Genomic DNA, 24,072 nt, shown 5'->3' with positions numbered 1-24,072 from the left:
CTGTATTGATTCTAATCAAAATAATCACAGTGTGGACCAAGCACGGGGCACGACGATCCTCGACGTCGCCCCTTGATCGACGTCTCGAACGGTGACTATGACGACGTAAAGAAGCACCTGCAAAACGTTTACCTCAAGCACCCACTTGCTGAAAACTGTCTGCTCGCAGACTCGGTCCAGGAACGAGCCAAGACCTGCAATTTCTCTTGCATCGCAGACTCCAACGCCTTGGTCACTTCTGAAGCAGAGACTGACACAGGTAGCACTCCTGATGTCATTGGATGCCATCAAGAATTTATTGAAGAGAAAGAAGGTATGCAAATTGAAACTCATCAAGAAGTAACCCGAGATGCTTCATCAGAACATGGACATGACTTACGTCACGATTGCCGGTCTGTTGTCAGTGGGGGGAACGGGCTAGAGAACTCCCTCGGGACTGCCGGGACCGTGCGCGATGACACGGAGTATAGAGTGAGAGAATTTTCTTGAAATAATTTATGGGAATTTTATTCCATTTATACTTGGCAGTGTGAGAGTATTGATTTTAATCTTACAATATTTTCAAGTATTAATCAGTCTACGTGACATAGACCATGTGTCTTTACAGGGACGCCGTCCTGAACCACTAGGCGCCAGTGTTCCATCGGGGGCAGTCGACCAGCAGATTCCTTCTGCGGGGTGAGTAATCAATATTGCGTTTTTTGTTACTCATTAAACATCATCAAGTAAGTGATTCTGTTATGCATGCAATAAATTTTAAACCCATCGTTCAATTTTCTCCAAAGGAATTGCATGAATGGCCATGAAGAAGTAAATTGACTGTGGGCATAAGGGCTCCGTGGATTTTTTATATATTCAGTGGTGTAAGAAGAGGAAATATTTCCATGTAAAAATATTTCATTCCCATGTTACACATCGGAAATAAAATTTTTACTTTGATTTAAATTTTTTAATTTAAATGAAAATTAGATTAAATTGAATTCTAATATTCCCAGTTAATGACATTAAATACTGTGCTGTCAGCAACAACTTTGAGATGGCGTAATGTGTGTGATTCAAATGTAAAATGTAGTAATTTTCAACGTGTATGTGTGTGTGTGAAATTTGTAATAGGATTCCTCAAACGACAGTTTTTATTGTCTTGGTGATAAGGCAAGAAATTAGGTGCTAACTATAATTTTCATTTAGTAGGTAGTTACTAGTTACCAAAACTTTCTTGAATATAAAATACGTTATTCTAAATATGAACCCTGACAGTAAACTACGAAGTTCCACGAGAATAGAAGGCTTCTTCAAAGACGTGTTCAGGAGCGCGCACAACCCGCGTCGCTCGCTGAGGTCGAGAGGCGCTACTGCGGCCGTGACGCAGTCTAAGCCTCGCCAGCTTCCCGAGGACACAAGCCTCTTGCCAAGAAGCTCAAGACCTTTCGTCCGTGATGGTCCAGAGGGCAGCAGCGCCTCGAAACTCGAATTATGTTCAGGAGAGACCAAGATAAATTCTCTATCAAGCAAACGACACTCCATTTCAGTTTTTCCGAAAGAAATTTTCTTGTGTAGTGTCAGTTCAAAGAAGCGATTGTCTAGTTATGGCCATAAAAAAGTTCTGCAAAATCGTGTTTATGACATACAAATAGATGGAGATAATAATGACGAGCCTTCAAGTGCAAGCCACGGTGATGGGGAACCTAAATCAGTGGACAATGTCAATGAAGAAATTAAGAATTCGAATTGTCTCGAGTCTGCATGTACTGGGGGCATCAGGACTCGCTCCACCTTCTGCGAGAACGCTCTCTACATGTCCATGAATGGCGATGATATTATTTTGGAGAATAGTAACAGAGATATCGATACAATTTATTCATCTCCAAAATTATTTAGATGCAATGATGAAGGGAAATCGGAGGCAAATCAAAGAGATCTTATGCATGGAAGTGATACTTACGTTCTCATGACAAACGACAGAGCGCGAGCAAGACTACAATCAACTTGCGAAATGCCGCGTAAAACTCTTCATACTAGTTACTCTTTTCCTTTACTATTGCCTCATAGAAGACTATTGCATCAACCTTGCAGTGACGCTATGGTACATGAGCACACGAATGCAGAGAAAGCTCATGCTGGCAGCGATCTTTTTAATTCAAATCCAAAGCGGAGATCATCGGAATCGAGCGAACTGAAAACTGCATCCCCTCGGGGCATCCGACCCATCTACCCCACTCCTCCATCGCCCAGCCGCCGTCTCATCAATCGTCAAATGCTTCGCCACTCTGCCAAGGATGTTGTACAGTCCGACATTGGCTCTTCCGCCACCTCTTGTCTTGGTGTTAGACAAACTCTCGTGAAGCCTGCTGAGTTGCTACCATGCAAGTCATGCCTCGTTTACGGTGACTTAGCTTCTCCGAGTTGTTTATGTGACATACCAAGACATGATAAAAATAGCAGTAACCGAGCCCGTTCCAATGAACAGAGCACTGCATTAAATTCTACTTCATCAAAGACGAAAGTTTCTGGTGAATATAATATTGATAAAGGCAACGATGGATACGATTATTCTAGACTCAAGAGCAGTTCGGTTTCATTGAATAAACCTGATTGCGATTCTCAGTCTACTAGCAATCAACCCGAGGCGGCTCATCAAAATAATACTGAACAGATTACCTATTCAGATGTAATTTCGCGCGCCAATGGTTCAAGCAACCGAAATTTGAGTGTTATTATCGACAGAGTTGTGCACAAAACTCTTTTTGACTCTGAATCAGGGTCGCTACTTGAGGCTCAGTCGCCAGCTGCTATTCTGTCCAGACGACATTCGATATCGAGCTCTGATAACGTCTCCAAAGAGTTAATAACAGGGTCGAACCGTTGTGACGTATCATTTTGGAACGAAGTTAGTGATTCATCAATACATTTACCAAAATTTCGAAAATATCCTTCGGAGTCGATGCTGTTCCACGAATATGAAGTTCCATTGGCAGCTTCAATTGATAAAATCCTAAGCCAAACGCAGCAAAGCTCGTTTCTTGATCCTGATAACCGAAAAAACTTTCCGGATCTCATGGTCAGTTTTAGCCTTTTTAGGCAATGTGGAGAAAATCGAATTCGTCACGTCCTTGCGAGGAGGAAGGAGGCAGGGACAGCATTGCCGTGCCCCATAGTGGCAGGTAAGCAGGTGATCTCTGCACAATGGTTGAAGACTTCGTCCGAAGCTGATCTCTTCCATACTACTCCCGGTAACTTGACACTTGAGCTTCCGGAGATGGGTAGCGAGCAGCTGGGTACCCGCAACATGACTGGAGCGTCAGTGCCCAACACGGCCGCGCGCAGTGAACATGTGAGTGAGTGTCGTGAGCTTAAAAAAGGCACTAAAGAAGAGGGTTTACTGCCTGCATCAAAAACTGAGGAAAAGCTACTGCAAAGACAGGAAGAAAGTTCATACCGATTGTTAAGGCTTTTTCAGGACTGCTCGATAGACGAGGTAATTGAATCCGACGATGAAGACTTTGATAGTGGAGAGTGGTCAATGCATGCAACTCTTGATGAAAACTCCACTCGCGACCCGGCTTTATTAGATTTGAGTTGTGCAATGTTGAACGTGGATGTCATGAGAGATCCTGAGAAGCTAGACAGTGCCACAGTGAGTGTTATAGAGAAATTGAGAGCGATATCCGACGATAAGATGCTGGCTAAGTTTCGTAAGTCTTTCCGGCGCAAAGACAAAGATAAAGTTGACAACAATTTAAGTATGTTTATGTTTGTCGATAATCCAATGTATTTAAGCCCTGAAATAAAGAAGGAAGCCAAAGTGGTAAATTCTGGTTTTGGGGGCACTAGCTGGTTTTTTAGCAATCCGACTTATTCGTCACCTAATATTATTAAGAGCAAAGTGCGGTCATATACGCGGCCTCTCAGTGACAGCGTTCAGTGCGAAAAAGAAAATATTAAGAACCTGATGCTTGCTCAAGCTTCATCAGAGCCTATATGGCATCAGAGCTCGGCACCGAAAGTATCTCTTCTCCAGAGCAACCCATGCTATCAATATTCAAATGCGATGCGGGTAAGCTCAAGTGACGACACGCAAGAAACTCTTCCTGGCCTCGCCTTCAGCCAGGAAGACATAAATGGTGATAATATTTTAGAGCACGAGTATTGCACGATACCTGGCGACGAAGAATCTGATTCGTGGATCACTCAGTCGTCTGGATCACAGCAGGCCAATTCAAGTCCTAGTTCTAAACGACATTTTCCTCAGTCTTTATCTTCACTCTGTCTATCATCTCCGCAATCTCGGGGCAGATTTGTTCTCACCAAAGATCTTGCTCTTACCTCACATAATAATCTAAAAGAAGCGAACTGCAATCCTATTCACGTTTACGCCAATGGACCAACTTATAATCCGTGCTCGACTGCCACGACGACGCTGGCCGCTGCCTCGTATGCCTCGCCTAGAACCCCGCGGCCAGTCAAGAAGTCTTGCTCCCTCAGGCAGCAGGTGAGAAAATTATCAAAATTTGGTGAAAATTTTTTGAATTATTTGCTTGATTCATCTTTATTATATTTTTTAGTGTTGTGTTACGTTGAGATGTGATGAACATAAACTTAAATGGATGATTTGATTTTAACTGCCGTAGTGATTATTCTTGAGGTGCTGATAACAAGTGCCAAACATTTACTGCATAGTCATTCTGATTTAATATTTTCGCACTCTATATATGGTTACAATATTCCTGAAAATTACCTTGGAGCTGAATAGATTCAAACTTCGCGAATTACTTGTAAATATACGATATTAGCATCACATGTTGCCTGTTATCATTGTTTAATATTAATAATTTAATTAATTTGATGGTATTTTCAAAAACGTAAATATCCTTCAGTTCGTTTTCGGCGAGCATCCACCCACCGTCCCTCCTCCTCTACCCTCGCGCTTGAGAAACAGCATACGACAGTCTTCTTGGGCTCCTCAGGAGCTTCCTTCGCATGGAACCTTTGTGTCTCAGGAGTCCCAGTCTCAATGTGCTGACAATACACATTCAATTGGAGACTTGCGTAGCAATCAAGAACGTCTAGATATACATGGCAGTAATACTAAAATTTCGGCAACCAAAGCATTCCAGCTGCCTCCTGATGGGGTGTACGAAAGCATTGCTGACGCAGCTTCTCGCCGATCACGATCTGATAGCTCGAGCACAAACAAACGAGTGGATTTTGAATCTCATAGCGATGCCTCAAGAGTGTCTTTGCTGGGGACGTGTCAGGGCCTGTCTAATGGGGCTTTCGAGACACAGCATACGATCTGATAGCTCGAGCACAAACAAACGAGTGGATTTTGAATCTCATAGCGATGCCTCAAGAGTGTCCTTGCTGGGGACGTGTCAGGGCCTGTCTAATGGGGCTTTCGAGACACAGCAAGCGCCCCAAGCTGATGGGGATCCTCAACGCCCGGTCTCGGGGAGGCAGCTTACACTTCGCGTCCCCAAGACCCCAGTGAGGCGGTCGTCCCGACCCTCCTTCGTCACGACGCCCGGGACAGCAAAAAACGCCCTTGCGTCTCTGGGACGGGGGCGACGAACGCCTTCTCGTCGGCCTCAGAAGAAATACCGTGCCAGGGACGTCCTAGAAGGAAAAGGTAAGCCCTTCGTTGAATGTCTGTTCCTAACTGAATACTTGGTATCTCATTTGAACGTCATTTTCAAATTTAAATTATTCCATTTCATTTTATTTGTAAACACAATTATAAATAATGTCTTTTGCCTCATCACACTATCGTGAACAGTTTTCGCTGTTCATTTAAAAATCAAAATATTTGAATCTGCTTGAATTTTCCCTCTAATGTACTTGGGTTCCGTTTATCATATATCCCGTTTATATTTATTATCTTTGAGCTTTAACCAAAGAGCGTTGCGTTCTGAATTTCAAGGAAAATTACCCTGCTCGTGCAGGCCTGTAGTTAATTTTTAAATACGTGGCTTTGTTTCTTGCGCCTTTGCAAACAGATCTTGCATCCTGAGGATACATTTTATTTGTATTGCATGGAGACTCGTTTTATAAATGTTTTTCAACATGCCACTCTGAACATGTTACGACTCCTGGTTTTATTGACGGCAGAAAAATTTATTGCATTTTTCGTTTATTGCCACTGCATAATATTGACCCAGCGATGAAACACCACTTAGTAAGACACTGTTTTTTATGTGTACGAAGTTTGCATTAGTTCCAAATATTATAGTGACCGACTTTCTATGCCTAATTGTGTGAAAAGTAAATGGCGAAAAAAGTTCAAGTAAGAAATTGAGTGATGAAGAACAAATTGAAATCGCTTCTCGTCTATTTCTGAAAGTTTTAGCTCCATAACCAAGTGGATGATAAATTTTTCACTGGCATATGCAGTCAGAAATTTATTTTCCCAGCCACAAATTCATGAATAAAAAGCGCTGGATTTTCTTGGCCACATTCCAAGAGTCGGCTTTGCTGTGCCGAGTCCAGCCCTTTTATGGCTTCATTGCGTATTGACCGACACCGCAGACCAACCCGCAAATTTTTTGAATTCTCCTTGGCTTTCCAATGAACATAATATCTTGGCCATTGCTGATCACGGCGGAAAAGCCGGCATCATTGATATCAATCGACTGGTGATGTAGGAAAATGTAAATGAAGTAGTTTCATTTCCTATCTAGTTTCATTATTTATATCCTAGGCTGGCTAGGTGCCTATCGCCATAAATGAGGACTTGACAAATGATGAAAATAAGAGACCGTAGGTGATGGTGATTATGAAGTAAAAAGTCTTATGAAATTCAAACTTCTGTCGGATCATGATTCAATATCGGGAGCGAAGCAGCGATCTATCACATTTTATTTTTGCATTCTATTCTAATAATCTATCACAAAAATATTTGATAATTTTTCATTTTACATGATTACGTATTACATCTACCATATTCTAAATAGTTTACCTCCTACAAGTTTCTGGTGTGCTCAATCACTCCTCTCATTATGTCACTGACTGCATTGTGTTGCATGAGTTTTCAATGAAATCTTCAGTGCTGTACCTAATTAGTGTGCTCATTATTGTAGTTAATGCCTTCTTAACTCCAAATGAATTGTCACTGTCATGTCTTTCTGTACGGAACGTGCTGCTAACCAAGCCCTGACCAGGCGTATCCTATTAACGTCCCGCTGTGGTCCGCTTCACGTTTGTTTTCTCGTCACAATGTTTTGTTGGTGAAAAAGAAGGCGTAATTACCTCGTACACGCGAAAGGTTATTAGGGATTCACCCAGTTTTTTCGAGATTCTCATAGAAAGTTTAACATATTTCATGGAGTTTGAAGCATCATTACATTTCTTTAGTTATTTGACGGTGGAAAGTCAAAAACAAGAATAAAAAATATAACTCAGTACTCACTGCAGTGTGTGACAGAGACCGCATTTTCTCGTCGACAAAAACGTGAAGTCACGAACGTACGGACGGACATGACGAGCACAATAGCGCCTTTTTTCCATAAATGAGAAAATGCGTTAAAAAGGTTCACCATTTATTTAATGTCGACGCAACGTCACAATTTCATCATTTATGATAACAATGAAAGTGCGGTAAATATGGAGCGTGGGAGTGTGATATTCATGTCCCATTTATGTGCTAGTTATTGGTTAAGCTTGCCAACGACAACACGCATTACTTTTGTCATCTTCTTCTCCAATGCTTCTTGTCGTTGTAATCCTGATTTCCAGTCGCCCGATCGTCTGGACTTAGGAGCCTCAAAACAATAGCGTCAGTATTATGGCCTGTTCCTAACGGCCACCCGAGCTGCTGCTTTCCACCCGAGCTGCTGCTTTCGCTGGTCCAACGTAAGATTTCAGAGCTGTCATCCTTCTCTTCTGTAGATGATTGATTAGAGCAGCTGTCACAGCACAAGAATTGCGGGATATTAGGCAGGAGTTGTCCTAGATACCCGAAGTCAAAATGACCAGATTCCCTCACATTACATGCAATGGAAACTCGATGTAAGATTAAGCTCTTGAATGCGACCCTTATTGTATTAATTAATGCGACCCATTAATGTTTTAAGCTTGTGTGTGTGTGTGGACAGAAAAATGCAGAGGAATATTAATTTCTTTCACTAGTCCAAGAAAGCATAAGCATTCCTAAAAGAAAAATTCACTCCTGGGCATTTTTCCAAATCCTGTTTCCAACTGAGTAACTGTCATCCAACTGAGCAACTGTCATCCAACTGAGCAACTGTCATCTAACAGAGCATTTGTTTCCAACAGAGCATTTGTTTCCAACTGAGCAATTGTTTCCAACTGAGCATTTGTTTCCAACTGAGCATTTGTTTCTAACTGAGCATTTGTTTCCAACTGAGCATTTATTCCAACTGAGCATTTGTTTTCAACTGTCTTTGATGGTCTCAATTGCGGTCTTGAAGTTTTTGGCTCTTGGCGCCGTCAATAATTGGTCGTTGTCCATACGCTGGCCACACCAGGGAGAACAAATCGAGCTTGTCCGACAATGGGTCTTGCGGTGCCGACAAACGATCTTTTCTGAGCGCTAAATGTCTAATTAATAAAAAGCCTAGACAAAATTACTGTCCAGGTACAGAAATTTGTGGGACAAATTTCTATTTGAAGCGTGTGACGCCTACGACGTGTCTCAAAGGTCGTTGGACCAAAATATGCGCAGATGGTAGAAGATTTGTCGTTATTTGATTTTGATTGACCTAAATACTTTTGATTGAACTAAAATATCTGCAGTGCAATTGCGGCCATAACTAAAAATAAAATTATTCAGAGGTAATTTTGACTTAGTTTAAAAATTCCAGTGTCTGCTTCCAGTTACAAACCTAATTACGTGCAAATGAGATTTTTGATGCTATAATGGAACTCAATTATTAGTTCTCATCTCGAATGAAGAATGGTTTGACGTGTAGTTCCCGTTTACCGTGAGTGGTACCAACGTTCTGCTACTAATGCTGTACTGGTGGTGTGTTGTTCCAATTTCTATTTTGATCCCAAGCTTTGGAAAAGTAGCCACACAACACTGGATAATATTTGGATTAGTCAGTAATTATTGGGTAATCTTCGCGGTTGTTTTTCTGTGCAAGGGATTAGTGAGTGTAATGCAGTGCGGTGCGCACACAGGCGCACAGAAGCGCTCGGCTTATGCGCTTCACAAGCAAAAGAAGCTTTGTCGGCTCCAAGCGCTGCTTCCTGCGCTGGTGACCTGTTGGCCAGAATTTGCTTACTTCGCCTTTGTGCGCTCGCAACAATTCCAGTTCTGTTCGGGGCTCGCCAAATCCCGGCACTGCATTCAAAATGCGATTGGTCTAAGTCTCTATATATATATATATAACTATTTTGTGGTTGGTCTAAGGCTATTTATATTCAACTATTATGTGGTTGGTCTAAATCTATTTGTATAGAACTAAGTTAAGGTCGGTCTAAAACTCTAGATCTACTTGTATACAACTAAGTTGTGGTTGGTCTAAATCTATTTGTGCATAACTATTTTGTGGTTGTTCTAAGTCTATTTGTATATAACTATTTTGTGGCTAGTCTAAATCTATAGACGACAACTTAGTATACAACTAAGTTGTCGTTGGTCTAAGTCGATTTATATATATAACTATATTACATTGTGTCTTCTCGACGCTCATGAGTGGTGAATAAATATTATTGGTGACAGTAAAGCGGGAAATAAATTACAAATGAGAATATTCGTTTACCGACTATGTATGATTTAGCTTCCCTTTATCATAATATCGTCGCCTAATTGTGTACAGCTTTCGTTATATATTACTTGATTAATATGCATCCATATATATTTTTTTCACCGCTGCCTTTGCATCATAATAATCGCTGGCAGTGTAACTAAGTTGTCGTTGATCTAAGTCGATATATATATATATATATATAACTCTATTACATTGTGTCTTCTCGACGCTCATGAGTGGTGAATAAATAGTATTGGTGACAGCAAAGCGGGAACTGCTTACGAAAATAAATTACAAATGAGAATATTCGTTTAACGACTATATATGATTTAGCTTCCCCTTATTACAATATCGTCACCTAAATATGTACATGCAGCTTTCGTTATATATTACTTAATTATTCTGCATCCGCATATATTTTTTTCACCAATTGCCTTTGCAGCATAATAATCGCAGGTGTGTGCTGGACATCCGTGCTGTGTAATAAATGACTACCAGGGAGACATTGTCAGCTGAGTAATAATTTATGTTTATTGGTTCAATACTATTAAAACTTTTTAAATTTATTATCTCCCACCATAACTAATGAAATTTCTGCTTAAAATTTGTGTTTAATATATTTTATAAATCTGAATATTAGTAAATTGTCCCTGAACTGATAAGTTGGATTGAATACTACGTTTCCGATATGGCTGTGAGTGTTTCGTAAGATATTATGAATTCTTGTGCATGAATTTTCCTACCATTGCATATCGTAATTTCTGCATAATTTGACTGTAGAATTGTAATACTATCTAGTTATAAGACTATCTATAATACTATCTAATTATAATACTATCTTTGTAAATTTAGCGACGTCTTGATTGGCTCATGTTTCGTCGTACGCCGCGTCAACTATGACGATCAATTCAAATTTCATTAGAAGATCTCCTAAAAGCACTTATAAAGCCTCATATTGAATCATTCAACCATTCATAAGTATTAACAAAAATAATTTCATTTACAGTCGTGAAATTTTTACTACACTGGTTTTACTGTCATGAAAATGACATAAGAGATCGCGCTTTCATAACTTCTTTAATTTTCGAACTTAATTTCAGTTGAATTCCGGGCCTCTGTTAACGTTCGCCCATTCCACTATATATATCCAAACTATAGCATAAGCGGTCGTAATTATTCAATTTTCGCGGACTATATTCATAGATTGGCATGTTATTTCGTCTCATTCACGCAATTAATGCTTCTTCGTCGTCTTCATCGTCTTCATCGTAAAAAAATAAACTCAATGAGACAAACTCAATAATTATTTATGCTCCAGTCGCTGCTTGTCTATCTTGAAGTTAACGTTTCCCTAAATTTTTCTTAATTCTAATAATAGAAAATCGTATATTTTATAAAGTTTAAAAATTATGTATCATTTTTCGTAAATACTTTCGTAATTCCATTAATACTTGTTATACGTATCTCTGTGAATACTTGCACAGTTTCTGTAAAACTAGTCAATTTTCCAGAATACTAATTAATTTTCTGATAATACTTAACACTCAGTTGGTAATTGTTCTCATTTCACAATCGCACCACAACTCCACTCGTACTTCCCTCCTTACATATCGTAAGATTTTATAGTTGCATCGAATATATCCGCACATCACAGAATGCATGTATTTCATATTTTTAGTAAGCATTAGTCCTTTTTCTTCATACACTTCCCGTTTACAGTTCTCTGTAAAATCGCACCATTTCATTCTACAAAATTTCTCTGTTCTTGCCGAATTCGTCAATTCTTTTTACTACACTGGTTTTACTGTCATGAAAATGACAGTAAAATGCAATCGTGCTTTCATAACTTCTTCAATTCTTCCATTTTCGAATTTTCCTCTAAATTCTGGGCCCCTGTTAACGTTCGCCCGTTCCCAAATATATTTTAACTAAAGCAAATGCGATCGTAATTATTTAACTATTATTATTATTATTATTAGCATCTTATTTCGTCTCATTCACGCAATTGATGCTTCTTCATCATCTCCATTTAAAAAAATAGAAAACTCGTAAAATTCGTCTTCATTTTTTTCTTAATTATGCTCCAGTCGCTGCTTGTCCAACTTCACATCAACGCTCCCCTAAATTTTTACTCAATTCTAATAACAGAAAATCGTATTTCTCGTAGATATCTTATAACATTCAAAAATTATTTTTCCTTTTTCATAAACACTTCCTTAATTCCATTAAATACTTGTACATAATTCTCTCGTTGTAAATACTTTTTCAGTTTCTGCAAAACTTGTCTATTTTCGAGAATAATAATTGCTCTTCTGATAATACTTAACACCCAGCTGGTAATGGTTCTCATTTCACAATCGCACCAGAACTCCACTCGTACTTTCTTCCAGTCATACAACTTATCGTAAGATTATATAGTTGCGTTGTATGTATCCGTACATCATAGAATATAGTTCATATTTTTCGTAAGCATTAGCCTTTTTTCTTCATACACTCCCCGTTTACAGTTCTCAGTAAAATCGCTCCATTTTCTTATACAGAATTTCTCTTTTCTGCTGAACTCGTCAATTCATTGCTTCGCCCGAAAAACTTCTTCCCTTACGCACCTCTACTTCATCTAGTTCACTTGCTACTAACCGTCTGTACTTTACTCGGTACATAACAGCCTCCACGTCTGTACGTTATCCAGTACACTTCCTCCAACGTGTCAATACTTCACCCAAAACACTTCCTCCAACGTGTCAATACTTCACCCAAAACACTGCCTGCAACTCCGCCCTTCTTCCTCCATGCATGAATCTGACAACACTGCCTCCAACGTGTCAATACTTCACCCAAAACACTGCCTCCAACGTGTCAATACTTCACCCAAAACACTGCCTCCAACGTGTCACGTGTCAATACTTCACCCAAAACACTGCCTCCAACGTGTCAATACTTCACCCAAAACACTGCCTCCAACGTGTCAATACTTCACCCAAACACTGCCTTCAAGTCCGCCCTCCTTCCTCCATGCATGAATCTGACACAACCATCACCGCAAGCGTCCAGGCGTCCCCAGTCCTGCAAGGTTCTCACGCCACGGCGGTGCGCAGTGACACCTCAGTGTCGGCCGCACACCCCAGCGTCGCGGTTACACCACTGGAATGTCATGAGCTTCTCCTTAGCACTAATTGGAGGCTTCAACTCCGGGTAGCAGCCTCGAGTAAACGCAAGCGTAGCTATTGATTAGACGATCAATATTGCCCTCTGTTATTTGGCAGTGTCTCTTCATCAAGCTAAAGCTAGGCAGCGGATCGCTGCAGCAATCCTGATACTACACCGACACGCCATTTCTGCGAGCATTTCACAGGTTAAAAGACCACAATGTTTATTACTGGTTATGATTTCTGAATAATAATCTTGAGAATGAATAATTCACGCTCAACCTGCACAGTGCGCTCGCATGCATGAATATTTAACACTCCATCATGCTAACGTGCCTAGGCATGGCCGGCAAAGAGGTCATCTTTCCTATCCACGCCTCTGATCTTTGTTACTTCTGATTTCCTTCTCATGCCTACATCGGATTTCTTTCTCATGCCTATATCGGATTTCTTTCTCATGCCTACATCGGACTTTCTTTCTCGTGCATATATCGGACTTTCTTTCCCTCGACTCCACTCACACCTTCACACTCAAGTCGTTCTTCTCGAGCTCTCCCACCCGGCCCTCACTCACACCACATCCCAGCCCTCGTTCCCACCACCCCTCACCCAAGCTCTCATTAGTTGTCCTCGTAAATCCTTGGCCAATTTGTCGGAAGATCGGCGAGTGATTTAGGCTTTGTTTGTCCAGGGCAATGCAACGCCCGAGGTGCGATCGACATCGATATTTTGTTTTGTGTTCGAAAGATTTTATTGTTGCGCGAATCGAGGCTTGAAAATTAGACGCATTTTGAGACATTTTTTGACTATCTTACTTTTTTATCTTTACGTCAGTTCTAACGCACGACACTCGCCAACGGGTAATTAGGTAAAACGAAGGTTAGTCCCTTTAAGTTATTCCATCTAACGGAAGTTTTCTAGCAACTGTTCTTATGATTCAATGTAATATTTAGATTTTTTTGGTTGTTTAATTTTTTTATTGACTTGGGCAAGTGGGGTAGGTTTTTGGGCCCCACTTTTCAAGGGGGTTTTTTCAATGTCTTTAATAACGTTATTGAATCTGAGTTTAAATCGGGTACACGCGACACATTTAAATTCAAGCTTTTGATGTGCGTTTGTCACGTTAAATTAACCCGCTTCTCACAGGAGCAAAACGAGAGATTTTACGTTTATAAATATGAAAGGCGACCGTATTCATTATGAGTGAATTGGTATGAAGGAGAATGAATACCGTCTTGGATGATGACGCTCCTTCATCTTGCTGATGAGCAGTTGTCCTGATTAAAAAATTCGAGCTTTTTCCCTCTGCCCGCTAGCGAGCCCTCGTTCCCCCTGGGCAATGGGGACCCTCCCATGCACCATTGCCTTCCGCTTCTCTTGGTCCTGCCACCATTGCCTTCCGCCACTCTTGGTCCTGCTACCATTGCCTTCCGCCCCTCTTGGTCTCGCCACCATTGCCTTCCGCCACTCTTGGTCCTGCCACCATTGCCTTCCGCCACTCTTAGTCTTTCCCCCATCGCCCCTCTAGCACTATTGGCCTTTCCACCATCGCCCCTCTGGCACACTTGATCTTGCCACCATCGCCCCTCTGGAATTCTTGGCTTTGCCACCATCGCCCCTCCGCCACACTTGACCCTACCACCATCGCCCCTCCGCTAATCTTAGTCCACGCCACTCTTAGTCCACGCCACTCTTAGTCCACGCCACTCTTAGTCCACGCCACTCTTAGTCCACGCCACTCTTAGTCCACGCCACTCATAGTCCACGCCACTCTTAGTCAACGCCACTCTTGGTCCTCCTATCCACCAAGGCCCTCCGCCACTCCTGGTGCTCGCGTCACCGCCCCCGCCGCTGCAGGCGAGTTTGGACGGCCGCCAGCTCCTCTATAGAGCAACTCACGACGGCGGGGGCGGCGGCGCAGAAGTTCGCTGCGTGACTCGTGACCTTGGCAGACTTTCGTCCCTCATCAGCCGTTGTTTGTTTATTTTTGTGGTGCGCTGCTCGCGGCTGGAAGAATTTACAACTTTTTTGGTTGGATCCTGGCATTGGATTCTCGACGCCCGATGAAAGGCATCCATTGACGAAATTTCAAGTCGCGTCCGGATGCTACCGCGTTGTAATTCTACCACGTCACTGCGGCATTATGGTACTATCACTTCATGGTACTACCACTTCATTTTATTACCACATCTATACGAGGTTATCTAATACAGACGAAGATTTTTACAGCAACTCGGCGAGTTTTATTCCATTTCTTTTTGGCACCCTTAATCTTAATCGCTTTGCTCATTCTTTTATTCTGAGTATCAGAAAAACGTTTTTTGTTAGTAAAAGTAAATGTGTAAAATAATAAATACAGGACATGCTCGTAGAAGTAAACCCGGGTGTGCATGGATCTCTCGTCATGATTTCCGATTTTCTTTTTTGGTGTATGACTATAAGCGATTTCCTCTTGATAATGTTCCTTTTTATCAGGATTTTAGGCACGGCCTTAAATTTACTCTTGTAATTTAATTTTACTTCACATAAGGCTTTCTTCTCATCTCTTTTTAATTACGTTAAGCGTTGTACATTATCGATCTTCTTCATGTGCATTAATTTATTTCCACAATTTTGCAAAAGTCATGGAACAATTTAAATTATTCAAATGCTTCTATACTGCAACTTAAAATAGCTTATTCAATAATAAGGAGGCAGTTGCCTCAGAGACTATACAGCTAAAGTTTCAGTGGCTTTTCTTGCGCTGCCGCTTTCTTCACTGCGATTGTAATGATTCAAAGGACCATTGTGGGGCCTCCTTGGCAAGCCTAATAGACGCAAGGCTCAAGTCTCGCTATTTACAAACTTATGTTGGAAACTCCAAGTTTTTATTCTGGCACGCATCTCGGAAAAAACTTCGAGAATTGCGTTCTTGGAAGTTGGGCGTTGGTCGTGTTATTTTGAACCGAGCACTGCTCGGCCAATACGGAAAGATTTTTTTCATTTCTGATATATTTCTATTGAGTCGAAATATGACAGAAACGAGAGTTTTGATTATTTTCCGGATAATTTTATTATTTTTGTGAATGCATTTTACTAAACGCCCTTTACTAAAAGGAAATTTTGGGAAATATATTTTTTTAATTACGAGAATAATTTCTACAAATTGACTTTGATCTTTGTTATATAATTGGCCACCTGAAGATGTGAGCAGCTGACCGATGCACCAGCGAGGCGTTTTCGTAAATAGAAATTATTTAGATATAGGTAGCAAAATAATGTACGTTAATTTGTGGCCTAACAGTGCGTATCAAATCAAGTTTAAATTCAAAGGACGTGACTTGTAAATTTTACTGAATTTATGGCTTCTGCACGATAAAAGAAGAGAAATTCTCCTCAAGGCTTTATTTAGTTTAAATTGTAAAGGAATGAATAAATTTGGAGATTTCTTACAACGATGGAATTAATTGAACCGGCGTTCCCAGGAGCGGAACTTTCTTATATTTTAGAGCAAATGAAGAGAGGTTACAAAATTCGATTGGAAATTATTTCATGGCTGAAAATTATTGTATATATGTAAATAGCGTTTGTGTAAATAACGCCTATATAAAACAAGAGAGACAGGTTGAGGAGCAAAATTTTCCTGTAGGGCCACTTAAATTCTTCAGCGCCCAAGGTTGTCTGTTAAAGCGCAGTCCCTAAAGCAATTTTCCTCTCATTTGAGTCTTTGTCAGGCTTGCACATTAGCACTTAAGGGCTCTTTTGTTGCTCCGAATATTTACATGCGTGCCAACACGAGCGTTGGTCTTCATTAGCATCACAAGGACAGCGCCGCCAAATATGAAACCTTGTCCGCGCTAAACTTCGGGCACGAATCTCATTGCTCCCGATAAAGTTTCTTCAGAGACGTCAGAAATGAATGAGAATTAGAGGATATTACACAGTGAATACCGTGAACTTTACAATAATATTTCACTTGTATAAAGGATCAGTTGCTGAGAGCTTGAATGACTTCACGCTAATTCTGCATGCTAAGTGTGAGTGCTGAAATATTCCAATTACAAGCGCTGCATTTTCCCACTGTTTAAGAGCTCAGAGTGAACTGAGTTCTTACTTCTTAAGCGTTGGGGGGCACCTAAGAAACTGCATGCAGAGCCTGTACTCTAATTATTGCGCCACCTATGGAGGCTTCCTTTCGTACAAGGTTCAGATTTCTAATGTTATAATTTTAGTTTAACGTTTGTCTAAGCATCAACGAAGTTTTCTTATCCAAAGGCTCCGTTATAGTCTGTAGTCCATTCTGGAACACAACTTTACAAGCCAAAAATCAACGTGCACGACATTTCTATACACGGCGTTGCAGAGCTGGTATCGTATTACGCAATACAAGACCGTCTTCTGTTCGTATTGTCGGTCCCTCAACCGTTACCACTCGTCAGGAGTCCATGCCTAATGCCCATGTTACCGTCTCAATACAGAAACTGTAGATTCAATTGCGAATTTTGAAATGACTTCTATACGAGTCCTGCCTGATATACGTTGGTGCAACGTTTTGTCAATTTTAATAGAGTCCTATTATAACTTGCTTTCTCCATTGGTTTTTTAGAACATCGCATTTTTCTTTAAATTTTGGAGTACAGCACGTACATGGGCATTACTGGATTTTTCTCTCATTGCCATGTTTAGCTTCTGACTTGATAGTGACTCAAAAAGTTTCTTTAGTTAACGAATTTCACATTTCATAATAACAAGGAGTGGCAATTGAAATTTCATAACTGGTAATATAAAATATTATCTGCACGACTATGCGTTAAGTTAAAACAACTGGTTCCTATATTAGCCAAAGTTGCCACGCTGCAGTAGCCAGACTGGATGTACAATAATAGCAGGTACACCACCACGCTGCAGTAGCCAGACTAGATGCACAATAATAGCAGGTACACCACCACGCTGCAGTAGCCAGACTGGATGCACAATAATAGCAGGTACACCACCACGCTGCAGTAGCCAGACTTGATGCACAATAATAGCAGGTACACCACCACGCTGCAGTAGCCAGACTTGGTGCACTACCATGCAGTTGTCAGAATGAATCATCGTCACATACACGATTGCAAGTTGCCATGTTTCAGTTATCAGTTAGGATTTACATCCAAAGCTGGCAATTGTATTCAGTGCTTCAGTTGTTATATATATTGGCTGCACCTGAGAAGCATCTATATATACTCGCGCTGTCAGAATGATGCACTTAAGAGGCAGGTAATCAGGTAGATGTAGGCAGCCAGGATAGTTCGTGTAGACACTGCAAGCTACCTTGAGTCTCGGTCCCTTCTTCAGTTGTCCTCTGAAGCGTAAGACGGCAGGCAGCCAGTGCGTCCCTTTGTATAGGTTCAGCCGGAGCTGCTTAGCGCACTGGGGCATTCATGAACTCATCATGCTGTTCGACCATGCGTCTGCTCGTCCACGTCACGTCATCAATACATTATGTCAGTCGTTGATGTCTCGGTAATCTTCAGCTACTCAATGTGTGCTCTATACATTGTGCTGAGAGCTTGCGTAGCAATTCATTGCACGAACTAAATGTACCCATAAAGTGACAATTCATAATTTGTTAATCATTTGGAAGCGGTGGCTTATTGGAGATAATTGAAATGCGTTACCCTCGAAAAACATAAAGGCAGTGAATAAAAGTAATCGAGATCATTTCGATCATTGCCCTTCACGTAGCACACCCTTCAACTGCAACGGAAAGGTCGGATCGGTTGAAAATCTTATACATTGACGTAGACTTTTAACTAAAAATTCAATTACATAAAATTTGGAGCAATAAGTTTTGTCTGAGAATTACATGTGTGAAGTCTGTCCAGAGGGAATGCTTGTCCCCGCTCCGAGACGCTCGTTTGTAATCAGACCCGCTCGCATTTTCTGGGCTGATTTCCCTGCGGCTGCGGTGAAAACTTGACTGCTTTGAGTGGCGCGTTTTGTGGAATTCTTGTGAATAGGCAAATATGGGCGGGGTTCTCAGGAATGGCTGGTCTGTGGGAGAGCAAGTGGAATGTCTGATCATGACAACCATCAGCTGATTGCTGCTGACAGACCATGACAACCATCAGCTGGTTGCTGCTAACAGACCATGACAACACACAGCTGATTGCTGGTGACAGACCATGAAAACCATCTGCTCACAAACCATGACAACCACCTGCTGACAGACCATGACAACCATCTGCTCACAAACCATGACAACCACCTGCTGACAGACCATGACAACCATCTGCTGACAGACTATGACAATCATCTGCTGACAAACCATGACAACCAGCCGGTGACTGCTGGTAGTAAACGCTGTCGCTGGCACTGCAGCAGGACTCTGTCTCTATTTTAAAATTGCGAAGTCTTACAGTTACCATCTGCTGACAGACCATGACAACCATCAGCTGATTGCTGGTAGTAAACGCTTTCGCTGGCACTGCAGGAGTCTCTCACTCTCTATTTTAAAATTACGAAGTCTTAAAATGTTCGGAAACATAGAATATCTCAAGACGTTGTTATGTCTTTAAAATAAGACATCAGCTTTTGTGGAAGTACCATTAATTTTTCCTATCAGCGGAAATTGAGGGTGGAAATCATATGGGCGCATTGAAGGCTATGGCTAAATTCACGAGTGAAGACAAAAAGCGATGGCTACAATGAGAGGGTTTTAATGTGTGCTGTTAGAAACGTTACGAGATTATAATTTAATATCTATGTAAGATGCTTTCAGACATGTTCCGGGAATTAATTAAAGTTACCTGGAGCAGGTTTGATGCTGTGCTTTCAGGCTTGTTTTCATCCTACAATCATGTATTGATTTATACATGATGCTATCAGACATGCTATCGGACAACAGTCATGGTTGCATACATGATGCTAACAGACATGCTAACAGACATACTATCATGCAACAATCATGGTTACATACATGATGCTAACAGACATACTTACAGAATACAGACAACTATCAAGGATGGATATATAATGTTTTATACACGTATTGAGGCTACCATTACATCGAAACAGTTTGATGCCAGACACTGCCATGGCAGAAGGACATGAAGGCCATGAAGGCCACGAAGGCCATGATGTGTACGAAGGCCATGATGTGGCTTGAAGGCAGCTATAGCTTGCGATGTTCCGCTCATCTTGCGCTTGTCAGATCAGCAATGGGCTCACCATTCCCACCCCAACATGAAAAATAGATGAAAGAACGACTTCCGCCCTTCTCAAGCCCTCCCGCCTCTCGACCCGCAATGATCGAGGAATGACCATTCCCATTCCGTGTGGACTTTGGCCGGAACCTTTTCGAAAATTAATGTGCCTTATTTATTTGTGAGCTATTGAAAAGGACTCATCTTTGATTTTGGCTTGAAGAATATTTCAAGTTCCACTGGGTTTGGTATCTGTGAGTTCATTTGGATTTGGTTTGAGGTTGGAATATTTATTTTTATGACCGTGCACTTGTGTTTTGTAGCGTTGTGGTTACATTACGAACATAATATGCTGTATCATATAAATTTTAAACGAGTTTAGGTGAGCTTTTGGCTCGCTTTTAAGGCATTTTAAAAAATATGATACTAAATTCAAGTGGTTATGAGGGTAGCGCTGTGAGATGAAGTCTATATGAGGCTTCCGCCGCACTTTGAGACTGCATATCAGAGCAGGACATTCCTACAGAGTTTAGAGCTCTGCCTGATTATTTTATGACACTCGTAGACGCCTGCTCCATTCACCGTAAAGCTTGTGTTTTAAGAACCAAGTGGGAAATATCCACAGCTTTTATTTTCCTTGTTTCCGTAAGTCAGCCAAGCAAGAACAATATGTTTTAAAACTCGTCTCCTCGCACTTTTTTACGAGTGTCGGAATGGGGCGCGAGTTGTTCTTTGGGAATATGGCAGGAACAGCGTCTTGCTGCCTCCCAGAAGCCGATGATGTTTAGTAAAAAACAGAGTTTCATTTTATTTTACAATTGGAGAAGCTATTGCAGAATATGACGTAACGCAAACTAAAAATTTATCTAGGAAATTTACGACTGGATTTTTTTTTATTGGATTTGAAGGAAACTTAGCTAATGTTGATTCTAATATCTCTAATCAACAGTGAGATAAAGAATAATTAATTTTGCTTCGAAATATTTTTTTAAGTATAGATATCCAGCAGTTGTTCATTCGTGTATTCATCAGTGGACTGCACGATATTTACCTGCTTTCGTATATGAAAATTCATGCTGTCTTTCATTTAAATTAAACATTTTACTCCAGTAAATATTCACTTGGATACTAGCCTAGGACCTGCATGCACCGCACCTGTGTATGGGGACGATCCTTCGCTTTTATTTCTGGTTAGAAATTCAGGCAGTTTGGTTGGCAGCGTGAATTCTATTTCAGCGCGGCCATATTGCCTTCCTATAACCGGATGAAACTTTGCTTTAAAATAACCTCGGCTTTCGGCAAGTCCAAATTAGTGGGAGAAAACAGCCTCGTTATCTCACGAGGCTTACGCTCTCCCAGATATTCCCGGTTCCTATTTTGCTTTGAGTCTTTTCTGACGACCAATTTCCTGTTCTTGCCAATTTAGGGAAGTAATTTGATCGTCATTGAGCGAGTTTGTTCCGCTTTCCGCCGCGGCATCAACTCTCACCGCCGGTGCAGGTCTGGGCGTGTCTGGTCGACGGAGAAATTCACGGATATACGAAGAAATTTTGGCGGTTACTGTTGGTTGTTGAGTGATTTTACTTTCTTCGATGATCGCATTTTAAGTTCTCCGGTTATCCTACGACCGTTCCGTAGGATAATCTTCGTGAAAAATAAGTTAGACCAAATCTACAAAATAGAAGTTTGGTAAGTAACTTTTTTAAGTAACTCCGAGCTGCTGTCCGGTGAGAGTCCTGAGAATCACGGTGCCAGAAATTAATTTTTAGTTTTTTAACGCCCATTGAAACCGGATCTTTTCCAACACCGCTTGAGTCAATAAATCAGCATGGTTTTATGCGGAGAAGGGTAAAGGAAAATTCAGCTTCGTCCAAATGTCAGACGGTTAAACGAAAATTTCCTTATATGAATGAAAATTCTTTCATATAAGCAAAACTTGTTCCTACCGGCGGCAGTAAAGTCCTCTGATGATCGCAAGTCCTCCGATGATCGCAAGTCCTCTGATGATCGCAAGTCCTCTGATGATCGCAAGTCCTCTGAGTAAAGTTTTGGAGAGTAAAGGATTGGAGAGTAAAGGATTGGAGAGTGAAGGATTGAAGAGTAAAGGATTGCTGGATGTTACAAGATCTGATCACTAATGGTGCCTGCTTATCAGCCCCAAGCGTGCCTATTACTCTGTCTTATCTATATCGAAATTTCAATTGTATCCTATTCATTATTGTTCAATGTTATAGAATATTATATTTTAATCACTATCTGAAAATAATCACTAAAGAAAATCATTGATATGATAAAAATTTTTGGGAAATTTCGTTTGTTGTTATAAATGAAAGCTTACTTTCTGCAGCTCGCTACCCAATCCAAATGTCATATTTTATTTTGCATTTTTGAATGAATGTTTTGGTCTTTATTTAGATGCATTTCTGCCAGCATTTAATATTCTTTTCCTGCCTTTATCTCAATGATTTTATCATGCACGAATTGTGTTTCAGTATTCTTAGTTCTCACCGTCAACCTAACATTATCGGAATTATTTCACTAGTCTGTTTCGTATCCCAACTCTTGTGCATTGCTTGATTAACTTCCAGAATTATTTAGTTCCTCATAATATCCTTCCATCATTGAATTTTTTCTTTCAATTTTTTTTCTGCTAGTAATTTTTACATTATTTTCCTGATTATTTCGCTTAATTTTGACATTATCAAGTCATCGTTTGTGTACAACGTAGATGGATATTAGAGGCCAAACCGAAGCGAGTGCAAGTAAATGAGCTCGTATTACCTACTAACGAATCTTGACACTGTCATGCAGTATCTTTATCTGCTGATTATTTGATTTTCCGTTAAGTAAATCAATTTACAACAGCTGTAAAACTTTAGGCGTCGATTGTTCCATTATTTTCTTCAGGGTAGAGTCAGTGCGGTTCCCGCCTAACGATACATCAAAGGCTAGGGGTCAGTTTACGGAAGTAGGAAATCGGGACGTTCGCCATTGGGTCCTTTTTTCTTCGTTCAAAGTTATAGAATACTGCAATGTTAGCGGCATAATTCACCATTCATGTACCGTAATAATGAATAGTTTAGATTTCACGGAGAAGTGGAAGCAGAAAGTAGGAGCTTCAATTGATTTAGAAGCGGTCGGTTTTATCTCTCATTTGTTTAGCTTTTTGCTTTTATTGTATTAGCAAATCCCTTTAAAGATGGCAGGCGTCGAGTTCAAGTGGCAGGAATCGTTGGAGCCACTTCTGTCATGTCACCTTGTGAAAAAATGAGCGATCCTAGTTTTGTTAATTAATGGACAGTTTGGACTTAATTTCGATAGAAACTATTAGAAAAGTGCACGAATGAGGCCTGAATCATAATTTCTTACCAGAAAATATTTCACTTCTGTGACAACTCAAGAACGGTTAGAAGTTTCTCCCTTCTCAGTCTGTTGGTTTCCGTTAAAGATTTGCTGGTCTGTCGTCACCTGGAGTTGTCGTGTTCACGCGGCTTGTCTTGTTCAGTTCCAAGCTTCGTATTTCACTGGCAATTGCAGGCATTAGCGGTGACCCGCGACGCCCATCTGCGTCCAAAGGATCCCATCTCACGCGGGATCCTTTGCTCACGCCTCAGTTATTTAGTTGCGAAATTATGTAACGAAAATTCTGCAAGAAATATGTGGCTTATCGACTCGTAGCTTGAAGAATAATATGTGGTAAAATTGTTCATATTAAAGGGTTATTGGCTTGTTTAAATGAAAAAGAAACGGCACATCAATCCATATATCGATTGCAAAATAACCAACGGTTGCATTATTCATATTAATAATTGGTGGTCAAATTGTTCATATTAAGAGGTTGTTGACAGGTTTGATTAAAAAATAAACAAGATCAATCCATAGATTGAAAAATAATCAACATTTGCATTGTTAATATTGTATGTTGTTCAGTGTTCAGGGTTTGTGTGTTATTACGACTAGGGTTTGATTTGATTAATGCTTGTCCGATAACATGCAATTGCTGTAAAAAAATTGTAATTTATATCCTTTGATGTATGTGACGGGCTTGCCAGT

General features: G+C 40.6%; 2 protein-coding genes across 2 annotated transcripts in view; both read left to right on the top strand.

The window, feature by feature from the left end:
• LOC125179552 overlaps positions 1 to 5,297 on the top strand; it is a 41,193-nt gene extending 35,896 nt beyond the window's left edge. Inside the window, exons 5-8 of the mRNA XM_047885625.1 lie at positions 31 to 471; positions 608 to 678; positions 1,258 to 4,489; positions 4,875 to 5,297. Of these exons, the coding sequence (XP_047741581.1) occupies positions 31 to 471; positions 608 to 678; positions 1,258 to 4,489; positions 4,875 to 5,297 (4,167 nt within the window). The remainder of the gene's footprint in view (positions 1 to 30; positions 472 to 607; positions 679 to 1,257; positions 4,490 to 4,874) is intronic.
• LOC108665709 (regulator of G-protein signaling 3) overlaps positions 5,296 to 24,072 on the top strand; it is a 34,764-nt gene continuing 15,987 nt past the window's right edge. Inside the window, exon 1 of the mRNA XM_047885593.1 lies at positions 5,296 to 5,626. The gene's annotated coding sequence lies outside the window, so the exon portion shown is untranslated. The remainder of the gene's footprint in view (positions 5,627 to 24,072) is intronic.

The sequence above is a fragment of the Hyalella azteca genome, unplaced genomic scaffold (assembly GCF_000764305.2).
Source record: "Hyalella azteca isolate HAZT.00-mixed unplaced genomic scaffold, Hazt_2.0.2 contig261, whole genome shotgun sequence".
NCBI lineage: Eukaryota > Metazoa > Arthropoda > Malacostraca > Amphipoda > Hyalellidae > Hyalella > Hyalella azteca.
This window is presented reverse-complemented; position numbering and strand designations above follow the sequence as displayed.